The 12228-nt window shown below is 33.2% G+C and overlaps 1 protein-coding gene across 1 annotated transcript in view; it reads right to left on the reverse strand.

The window, feature by feature from the left end:
* The window catches only part of LOC118972310 (uncharacterized), a 187105-nt gene that overhangs the window by 18625 nt on the left and 156252 nt on the right, over nucleotides 1–12228 (reverse strand). The window contains exon 6 of the mRNA XM_073219461.1: nucleotides 3229–3421. Within this exon, the coding sequence (XP_073075562.1) occupies nucleotides 3229–3421 (193 nt within the window). The remainder of the gene's footprint in view (nucleotides 1–3228; nucleotides 3422–12228) is intronic.

A 12228-nucleotide genomic window follows, 5' to 3' on the forward strand; every position in this document is an offset into this window, starting at 1 on the left:
ACTAGAGATTTAAAGAACAAAGATATATTAACAGTAATGCAAACAAACATATAAAATCATCTTCCAAAGAGAGCAAACTACTATAGTCAGAAATTTCTTAAAGCATGTTGGAATTAATCTGATACAAGAAGTAAAGAATATTTCTAGGTAATTAATCACCATAATGAGAAATTATCAGGACTTAATGAAGAGGGAAACTTGAGAATTTTAGTCTACTACAATATTCCACAAATGAAGAGTTATATCTAAAAGTTATTTTAATCTAATTGGAAGAACTCCTCTTATATTCAGTTTAATATTACAAGATACAGGAGCCTTGCTTTAAGGCTTTATAAAACAAACATTAGCAGGACTACCTTACATAATTTGATTAAAATCTATAAAAGTGAATTTCCCAGATAACTGAATATTTTCCCAGCCCTTAAAAATATTTCAAAATTGTATTTTTAACACCTAATTCAGAAAGTTTTACAAACTCTGAGAAGCAATGAAAATTAACCATAATTTCATCAAATGAACATTACCATTAATAATATTTTGATGTATATCATTTCAGTTTTCTTCCTATGCATCTGTAGCTTTTTTAATAAAAATGGGAATACATAATAATATAATTTGTGACTTATTTTCATTTATAGTATATTATGAGCATTTCCCCAGATCAATAACTATACTTTACTACACAAATTTTAATGACTTTCCAACTTCTTAAACTGAGAATAACATATTTTAATCTTTTTGGATATTTCAAATATCATTATTATACTGTTTCATAATAACACTAACACTCCCCAGAGATTTTTACACATTTAAATCTCCTTTCTCCTATACTGAATGGTTCCAGATGGTTCTTCTATTCTAAAGCTGTATCTTCTAGTTCTTTTTCTCCATTAGTATCAGATTTCCGTGTAAAGCTGACCAAACCTGAACTACAGTTTGCTGTTTTGATTTCTAGGTTCCTGACATAAAAGATTATCTACTAACAACAAGAATAATTAATGATTTTACGTTCAACTACATTTATAAGCTGGGTATTTTCTTCACTTCCTCAATCTTCATTTTGGAGGAAAATTTCCTCTGATTTTCCTTATCCAAGAAATCATTATGGAAAAACACTTCCTTTAAAAAACAGTTTTTCCTTGTTAATAAGTCATACTTGGCCAGATTGATATTTACTGCTCTTTGTATTAAGCTTTTATACAGAAAGTTTGGAAGAGAAAATAATGCTATTATACATGAGGGGACCAGATACAAAATCTCAATGGTCCATTTCTGCTCTAAAACTTTATGCTTCTATGACTCTATGAAGTTTCTGTAATGTATTCTTTTATTGAATATTTTACTTCCTGAGTATGAGGCTGCTTCATTCAGGTTCCCTGAAACTACAGATTAAGTTTTCTTTAGGGATCCACAGTTTAAGATAAATACGCCAATGATAATGAACGTGACTCACTTGAGGACACAATTCCATTCTCTCTCCACCTGCTCCTTTGAAAAGTTTTAAAAAAAGGGAAAATTTTTTAAAAAGAGCAAGATAGAACACAAAAGGCAGTTTCTATGTTTTCCTGAAGTTGAAATATTACAAAGATTTGCCCTAAAAGCTTTATTAAATCTTGTTTGGGGACGTCATTGAACCATAAACTTATGTACTACATTTTTGAGGATTTTATAATCTTGTATATTACAAATTTCAGGATTTTATGATCAGGTATGGCAATCTTATCAGTGAGAACAATGGTGAGAAGAGATGCATGCAAAATCCTTTATTATAATTAATCCAATTCTGTAAATCTTTAATTTTGATAAAGTAAAAAGAGTGCTGCTTTATTTTATGCATATGATTATATTCATTTTTTGTGTAATAATAATAGCTAATATGTGTAGCTACTGGGCACTATAGAGATATAATCCTTTTTGATTAAGGGCTTATTTTTGCCTTTTGGTATTTTACGTACAACAGATTCTATACAATATGAACAAGTGCACACAAAGAGTGATAGAAGAAAATGTCTACAAGCCTTAAATTTATAGGATTGTGATTAAACATTTGTCTTTACTATAAAAATAATATCATATTATATCTAAAGAATCATCACAACTGAAGACCCGAATATATCTCTATTAATTGCTTTTTTCACTGGAATAAAAAAAGCAAACCTTTTATGAATTTCAAATTGCAAAAAAGAAAGATGGAGTTGCTAACTGAGATACAGGAAATGGAAATACAATGGAGCAATGTTCAATAAATGTACATATAACCTGTTATAAATATATTACATTATTTATATGTGTTTATCAGCAAAGGAGAATGAATAACTAACAATGATTGTGCAGATATGTGCTTTTGAAATCTAAGGCTGAGTTTTCAAAATGAAGAGAAAAAGAAAAACCCCTCAAAAATGTAGAAATGCTTAGCCAGCCCCGGTAATAACTCATTATTTTCACCTTTTAGATATTTCCTGGAATTAGATCCAATAAGCATAAACATTTGAGTAAAACACTACACAGAAGAGTGAAATAGCTAAAGAAAGCAATGACAGGATTGTCAATCTGAAGTTGAGATAGGGACACCTGGGAATTAGCTCATCATATTGAACTTTAAAAAGGAATATTAAAGAGAATTAATTCAATTTGGAGGATCAAAAGGGGAGTACTAATTTAGCTCCTCTGCATGAAATATGCCTTTCTTATTCTTGTGACTGAAGGAAATACAACTTAAAACCACATTTAATATAAAGTTTGAAAATAAGTATTATTGTTTGAATGACATTTTCAGTGTTTCTCCAAGGTCCAAGGTCCACCTTCATCAGGATCATTTATAGGTGAGTAATTGTAAAAATGCAGATTGTTGGGTCACATCCCAGGCCTAGTGAATCTAACTCTGTGAAATATCCCCAGGCATCAGCATTTTAAGGAATTCCTCCCCCCTCATGTGACTCATATGCACATTAAAATCTGACAACCACTGTATGTCATGCTTTTCTGTGTGAAACTGATTATCAAATATCCAGTTTACCAATGTGCCTTGCTTACATTTACATGACAAATAACAATTTTAAAACTTTGTATTTTATTTCCCTCTTTGCTGCGGAACTGCACAGTGATGACCATTTCCTTTTATTCCATTACTCGTTTATTTTTGTGTATTTTAAAAAGTATATTAAATATTTACCTTTGACCTAATTAAGAGTTACACAAGAATGTGAGTTACTTATAAAATTCCCTTACCTTCAAGTCCTTATGCTTATTCAGAAAGTTCTGAACATTTATGATGAAAATTTTCAAGAAGAATCTATGCAGTGGATTCTGTTTAACTTCCAAGTGTTTCAAGGTTGGCCAAGGAGATTCCTGAGGTGGGCACCAGAAATGCCACTGAGATGGGAAGACATCAATGCTGAAGTGTCTGGGTACCTGATCATCTCTGAACAAACAGAAAAACAAGTAGTCGGTCACCTGAAATTCATAGAGAATGTGCTATGGAGGTTATTTTCAGTAAACTAGCAGTGTTACTAAATTTAAACTTGGCCTCTGTTTGCTGCTCCTTGATTTAGCACAGTTGTCATTTAAAATTTCATGTCATTGTGAAGTCAGAATTGCATGATGCTGCTGCCTGCAGAGGATTCTGGTTGAATTCATATTGCTTTAATTGACTATTTTCTCTAAACATTGCATCAAGCGGCATTACTAAATTTATTTTTGATATGCAGGTGCTATATTGTGGTGCTGAATTTCTTTCTAAGTCAAAGTTGATGAGGTCTCTTGGAAATATATCTTTACATGAGACTATATCATAACCCATAAAAGATAAAATGTGACAGTTTTACTAAATCCCCATGGAATCATCTGGTATTTTCACTGTATTTTCTTTTGTTACAGGGTAATGCTTACTAAGATATTAGACATAAATAAAAATAATATTCTTTCTAGTAAATACGTGTTGCCTACTCAGGAAAATCAAAATTCTAGGATCTTTGCTCAATGAGTTAAGCAGATGTTGTTAATGGCTAATGGAAAAAGAGAATAAAACATCTATTTAAAAAATTGGTATTTAATCATGCAAATATTCTCCTAAAGGGTAGAGGAAACAACATACATAGATGAATACAAAGTCAAATACAAAATGACAAGAGTGTAATACACACGTAAGAACAGAGTATGCTACAGAACAATAGATTTTCATGTTAGAACCTACTGTTTCACAACCCAAAAACCATTCTCAGTTTTCTTCTTTGCTATGTCTCACAAATAGAGAACAGAAAAGCAAACGTTCACTTTATCAGTCTCCCTTACTTCTATGAATAGGTGATGTTATCCCATTCTGACCCATGAACTGTAAGAAGTATGCTGGGTAAGAAATTCAGGCAGATATTTGTTTTTTTGATAAACAGAAAGATTCCTGTTCTTTTTCTTTATTTCACGCAATTGCTTGCCTTGAATGAAGTTGTGATACTTGGAGGTAGAGCCATCATCTTGTCACCATGATGTAAAACACAATGAAAATCGATAGAAACACACAGATATAGGCTTTATTATTGAGGAGCAGCTGAACCAAGACTACTAACTGCTTCCTCTGGAATTCTACTTTTTTAAACTACTGGGTTTTCTGTTGCTTGCAAACAGAATCATTTCAGGCTGACAAAAAGTGCTCCAAAAATATTTGTTAAGAAGTAAATGCCGCTATTATGACTATAGTGATAGCTATTTTTTTTACATTGCAGAGTAATCTTCAAGTTCTCATTCTATGGAGTCAAGGACAGACAGCCTTCATTCTGACAAAATTTGGAACATGCCTTCTTTTTGATTTCTAGGAAGTTTATGCATGTGGAAAATGATGGATCACAATATGAGGGTAACTAATTAAAAGAAAATGAAATGGAAAGGCTAGTTTAGAGCTAGGTTTGGCGGTCCAATATTATGCTAAAAAAAAGAGATCATCTTTGTCTCAGTGCCGAAGGTATCACAGTAACCAAAATTTCAGTGGAAGTTTTTGAAATTCCACCACAAAGTTTATTCATTTCTTTCTAAATCCTGTTAATTCTTTGAAGTATGGTTCACATCCTTCACTTCATTACTGTCTTCCTTTCATCAGCATTTCTTAACCACATCTGGGCTTTCACTATCTCTTTCCTAGATGCCTGCTATAGACTCTTGAACAGATTTCTCTTGTTCTTAAACACTACAGTATGTCCTACAGTTATCTTAGGACTTAACTTCTTAAAACATTTCATTGGATCCCTCTTCTGTTCAGAACACAAGAGCTCCTTTAAGTTTATTGGATTATGTCCAAGATCTTTAACTTGGCATTTACACTTTCCTATAATATAGATTCTTCTAGATTTACTATCCCTCTTCCCTAACACTCTAGATGGTTTGGTGCAAGGATTTATGTCCACTCCAGAGGTGTACCCTAACTAGCTTAAGATAATCATGTATTGTACTTACAATACTAAGAATGAGCACATAACCTTATGGGGCCATTGATCTCCATTCTGGAGTTTTCATTGCCCTACTGCATAAACAAACAAACAAATAAGAAAAAATCTTTGTTCTTCTTGCTGTACATGAGCATGTGAATGAATATACAGTGTCTGAAACTACTAGCTGCCATTTTGGGATCATGAGAGGAGAACCTGCCAGAACTGAGTCAACACCAAGGAAACAGTTGAAAAATAGGAAAAGAAGAACTGGGTTCAGAGCATGTTGTTTCACCACTGGACACAGACTTGCTTGTAGGTGGAATACCTGGAACTTATCAGTTATGTGTGAGTTTATAGATCCCTTTTTTTTTTTTGGATTGGTATCTCTGTTACTTGCAACTAAGTTTTCTGAAACCTATTTATATTTTTGTGTGCTTACCATTTCACTCATTTCTATTTTACTCTTTTTATTTATATTATGTTTTCATGATCCAGTCCTCTTCCCCCAGGAAATGTTTGCAGATTCTTCTAATTCAGTGAGAGACCACCGATTTAAACTACTTTATTTTTCACTGTATATACTAGTATACGATGCTGTCATTATGATGACTCTCTAATTTTATCGTTAGTTTTATCTCCATATGTTTATATCTAATTGAACAGTTGACATGTCAAGTTGGATGTCCTAAAAGCCCCTCAAACTGAATTCGTCCATAACTGTAATCATAAACACCTACCATTCAAATATAGCCTTCCTCTATTGTTCCCTGTTTTTGTAAACAGCACCATCAACATCAGTTGGATAAGCCAAAAACCAAGGTCTTCAACCTTTTAAAAAGGAATCAGAGTGGATTTGATCCTTCTTTTACCCCTCAGTCCCAGTATCTGGTTATCAAATCTTTTTTATTTTATTTCCTAAATAACTTTCAAATCTATCTGCTTTGCACCTTTTATCTCTGTATCTCCCTCTTTCTTCTCCTCCTTTTCTACCATCACCACCACCCTAAGACCTTGTCTATTGCCTGAAATACTGCATAGATTTTTTATGTCTTCCAGGTCACAGTTTGTTTCCTTCCAATATATTCTCTTTACGGTATTTAGGGTGATTTAAAAAAATACACAACTGGTTATGTGAGTATATACACATCAAAATTTAAGCTGTACACTAAGATTTGTGCATTTTACTGTACCTCAATAAAAAAATAAAAATACACAACTGATAATGTCAATCCCTTGTTTCAAAATCTTCAATGCTTTCCCACTGTTCTTAGGATAAAGAACAAGGTCTCACATCACCCAATTACTACCTAACTCTCCAGCTTTATCTCCCTGGAGGACAATGACCATTTCTGTTTTAACTGTAATGTTTTAACTATCCAGAATCCCTTAGCACATAGTAAGAATGTAGTAAATGTTTGTTGAATGAATGAACAATTGCCTTGCTATGACTCTTGAACCATGAACCACCTTGTTATTTTTTTCTGTGTACTTTATTTTTTGAATCACCTGTAAGTACACTGAAGGTAAAAAAGTATCATATTTCTTGTAACCTGTAAGCAGAATGCTATGAAAATTGTAGGAGCTCAGAAGGTATTTGATTATATTATGTTGATATTTCTATTCTGATTCCATTTTAAAAGGTTAAAGTTCATTCTCTGACAATGGATGGGTTATCATTTGTCTGTAACATAAAAAATGAACAAGGGGAAATATATTATTATTTTGTCAAAAACATAGAAGTAAAAAATAGGAAACTTGTTTCTGATCACAATTCTACAGCATTTGCACGACTTAATTATAAAGGAGGTATTCTTCTGCATGACACGGAGAACCTTTCAGATAAGCCCTGAGTTATGTGGGCAAACACTCAAAGATCATGTTTATTATTTTCATTGTCATATTTTCAAATATTTTTTATGCCTCTCTGGAAATTTTTTATCTAAAAAAATACAAGCAAAATATCAATAATTAATATAATTAACAGCTGAAGTCTTTTTGAGTAGAGACTGAATACTTTGGAAAATAGTTACCCTAAGTACAAATTAATTCCTAGTTATTGGGTATTCACCTGAAAAAGGGAAAAAGAACTTTGGAGATTCAAAGGTAGGTATGAACTTCTAGTATATACTATATACCAATATTACCTAAACTAAGAGAAACACTTTTTAGGGTAGCTTACAATAAGAACGTGGACTGGGAGCCTGAAAGCAATGACACAGTGGGGCTGTAAGTATAGTATGCTGAACAGGAGGGCACAGGGATGCATATTTTACAAGGGCTCCTGACTATATTAGCTGAGGCCAGGTAGTGTTTTCCAAGTTAGAGAATGGTAGACAAAATTGGGATTGAGGGGATCTAGAAGGAGAAAAGGCTAGGAAATGTAAAAGTAGACAATGCAAACTTTGTGCCTGGATAAAATTCTTGAGGAGGTTTAACCTTCTTAAAAAGTAGTTGAAGTTTGCCTAAGGCATATTATATAAGAGATAATTGCCTTTGGGTGTCTATAGAACTGTTGTTCGGTCATAAATATCCTCTAGTTTTCTCAAGGTAGTGAATCTGTTGGGAGTTTGTAAAAATTTAAAAAAAACAAAGGAAGGAAAGGAGAGGAGCCTCTTGCAAGAACTGTACTCGAAGGATGACTACAAAAAGTAGTTATAAACATCAGAGAACAGACTCTTTTATAATTTTTCCCTAGGGTGTAAAAAGGTATTTTAGGAAAGTAGTGATTCGTAATTTAATGTTCAAGTGCTTTTTCAGCAACATAAGAAATTCTACCAGGGTATAGTCATGGTTTCTTTTTTTCCATACTTAAACTCCAAGGGGTTGTCTGAAGTTTACTTTGTTACTGTTTATTTTGTTCCTGTTTACATTAATAAAAAATGAGCTCAACTGCTTGATGGAAAGACAGATTCTTATGTCTGGATCTTCACACATGCTTTTTCCTGTATGAGGGCAAAACGGTTTTCAGATTTAAGGTATTTCACTTGCTAATCTTTTCTATTTGCTAATTTCTATATCTATTGACAATAGGGAATTTTTCCTTTTGCACAAGAATTTATTTATGTTCTGTAATTATAATACTCTTTGTATTTTTGAAAATATTGGGTTTTTTTGTTGAGTATGAGATTGCCAATGGATGCCATTGCCATCCTCTAACACATGTGGTGAAGTTTTTAAAAACACATGGAATAAAGGTGTTTGAAACAGTGCTAAAAAAGAATATGAAATTGCCTATTTATGTATGCTTTATGTATATTTTCCTCTCAATATTTTATAAATGTGAAAAGTTTTTATTTACCTACCTCTAGCTCAAATATTTAGAACACCTCATAACAGCAATGGGAAATAAATAAGTAAAAGCTGTGCATAAGACAACTATTATTATCCCTGGATGATCAACCTGCTGTGATGTTCTCAATAAAGGAGTGACTGAAAAGTTTGGAAGCTCCCAATTAAGGAGATGGAGGCATAATGTAATTACAAGGAGGCAGGATTGGAATGTGAGTGGAGAAGCTAGCACTGTATTATGAAAGGGACAGGTTAACTAAAGAAAAGCATTAGTAATTAAAATCTTGTTTTCTTCTTGAGAAGATCCATCTCCCACAAAAGAATTCTCACACAGAACCCTAGAGCTCTGTGGAACATGGCTTGACCACCTAGTTTTGAGAATGAAGACGAGAAAGTCCAGGAATCAGAATCTACCAGTGTTGGTCAGGATGTACCAAGAGATCAGGATGCTGATCTCCTAGTAACTGGTGAAGTCAGTAATTTAAAATATTCCTAAGTCTTCCCTTTAGTCTTGGATGGCATTTCTCTCACACCATTCATGTTTACTGGTCAGCTGCCCAGTGACTGCTGTTTCAGAAAGAGGCACACTGGACAGAGGACACAAAGGACCCCAGTGCCTTGGACATAGTGGTGGAATGGTCTCCACTCATGAATTGACCTCCTTGTTCAGGTACTTCAGTTCCTTGTGAGTTGGACCAGAATGAAATTGCTTACTTGAGTTAAATTCTGAAGTTGACAGTGTGGAAATTCAAATTCTGAATGGTGTAAATTCTATAGAGGCATTATGGGGTTCATTAAGGATTACCATCCATCCCGCTCCTTCTAACACACTGACCTTCTTTATTCAGTGGTTCTGGCCTGGGCCTTTTTTCAGGTACTTGAAAAGGTGATCATTAAAACACCTGCTATTCATGAATTACTCTATTCTTTGTTCTATAGTACAACTGCTACAAATCATATACAATTTACATAAGGTAACACCTTATAGTCATAGACACTCAGCTCAACTATCTAATTAAATAAATAAGTCCTTACTGGAGACTTGTAATAGGTTGAAAATTGTGTGAATGTATATAGCTCTACTCATAAGTCATAGAATATTTTTTGTACTTACGAGTTTTTCTTAGTTAAATGTTTATTCTTTACTCCCAACTACTTTAAACTGCATTTGTGTATTTATTTACTTTAAATTAATTAATTGTATATTTACTTTAAATTTACTTTTAATTATTTATTTTTAAATTATTTACTTTTACTTTTAAGTAATACTAATTTATTTACTTTTTATTTTAATTATGGGTTAGCAACTATACCTTCAACATTTCTCTGCCAACAGAGGAATGTGTGGCTTATGGTGAATGCTTAATGCAGAATGATAATCCACTGCCAATAAAATTTTGAATGAATTCAAAAGAGAAAAATGTTTCTAGCCTTTATCCACTATCATTTTCATTTATTTCTGGCTCTGGGAAAACAAGATTTACATTACTTCTGAGCATAGGCATTATGCATTTAGATACACTTTTCCATTTCTCCACAAGATAAAATATATGCCATATAAAAACTGGTACTGCAATTTTATGCTGAATTGAAATATTTTAGATGCTGATGGGCTCAACAGATATATACATGCAGAAAAGATAGATGTCAAAGAACAGGAAAATATTTATCTCTATCTTAAAACTGCTAACTATGGGCCATGTTATCAGTATTGTTTTCTCAGGAAGCAAGTTATACATATTTTATATGATGAATTAAAAAATGGAACTACCAATGATTTGAGATATCTGTTTGACTTTTATAAAATGAAAGTTATAAGTATGTTTTTAAAACTTCACAACAATCAAAACCTAACTTATTTATTCTTGGTGAAAGGCAAGGAGGTGGACTCTACTGCAAAATGTAGGAAATTCATGTGTTGACTTATATTTGCATAGCACATTTTTTCCCCTCAATTCTAATTGACAGAAAAAATACAAGAAGTATGATGTCGTCTGTTAAATGTTATCAAGGGAAAGTTTAAATGAGTTCAAGCTACCAAAAGGTATTAGTACTGGATTGTTATGCTAGTTGCTCTGAGCTGGGGCCAGGCAATGTGGTTTATAATCCAGGCTCTGTAATGACCTGAGACACATGCTTTCTCCCTAATGTGTTTTATATTTGTCTATCTATATGCAAAGAGGTCCCACCAAACCAGGATTTTTAAAACTTTTTGCGCTTTAGAATTCATATGGGTTTAACAAAGAATACCCATGCCCAGGCTCCATCCTCAAAGACACTGGTCCAGTTGGTCTGGGTGGGAAAACAGAGCCTTAGACATTCCCCATATAATATGCAACCCAAGTTGTGAATCACTGAATATATGTCTTCTGAGCATCCACAGTGCCTAAGAGTCTATGATTCTGAATTTTCTGGGAAAGTCCCCTTTTAACACACACACACACACACACACACACAGCACCAAAATCTGTTCATTATCTTGACTCCCATTTCCAGTTTGATGGGAGTTTTCTACATAAGTGAGGCCTAGCTTTACAAGTAACAAACGAAAACTGTGATACCCTGTATGCAGATCAAATAAATAATTAATTAACAGAGATGGTAGGCAGAGGGAAGAGACGCAGAGACACAAAATACAAGTCCTGTCATAATACAAGCTAAGAGCAATGTTATGTCTACTCATCAATATTTAATACAAATGTTAGTCGGTGCTTTTTTACATATAGAATTTTAGAAATCTATGCTTTTTATAATTACTCTACTTTCAACATATCTTAACAACTATAAAAAGAAAATCATAATAGTGGAAGCAAGTTCAGTGCTACAGAAATGTTGAGGATTGGCCTAAAACTAATTAAAGAAGACAAATCTATTTCAGTGAAGATGTTTGATGATTACTTATTGAATGAATGAAACTTTTCCATGTCTTAAATGTAGACTTCTGTTCATCATGTGATTGAAAAATATTTTTCTTAGGAAAATTACAATGACTTTTGCTTTATTAAGGGAAGATCCAGAACGTCTGTGACCCTTGTTTTGAAATGGGAATGGGGTTTCCTTGGGGAGGGAGGGATATGTAGTATAAGTAATAAACATAACAGTTAGAACTACATCTCCTCTCAGTAGTTTTCTGCTCAGGCCACAGTTTAGAGGCTGGAGTTATGGCTAAATATGAGGAGATGAGAACTGTAGTCCTATTTTACCACCTACATTTAGTTTGGGCCTCTGTGTCTGGAGTTAGTGAGACTCCATCTGAGACATGGTAGCAGGGACAGGCTGTTAATGGTTGTATCTGAAAGACTGCCCAATTCTTAGATCTTTCTTTCTGTTTGAAGGGCGTTAAAACCCAAAAAGGGCAAAAACCCCACAGTCACAAAAATTTGTTGACTTAGGTAACATTCACCTATTTGTTCATGCAATAAATATTTGCGATAAATATGAAACTAGCTTGTTTTAAGCCATGAGAATATAAAGATTCTTAGATAATTCGCAAGCACACAACTTATTCACTGACTTCACCTTA

The sequence above is a fragment of the Manis javanica genome, chromosome 13 (assembly GCF_040802235.1).
Source record: "Manis javanica isolate MJ-LG chromosome 13, MJ_LKY, whole genome shotgun sequence".
NCBI lineage: Eukaryota > Metazoa > Chordata > Mammalia > Pholidota > Manidae > Manis > Manis javanica.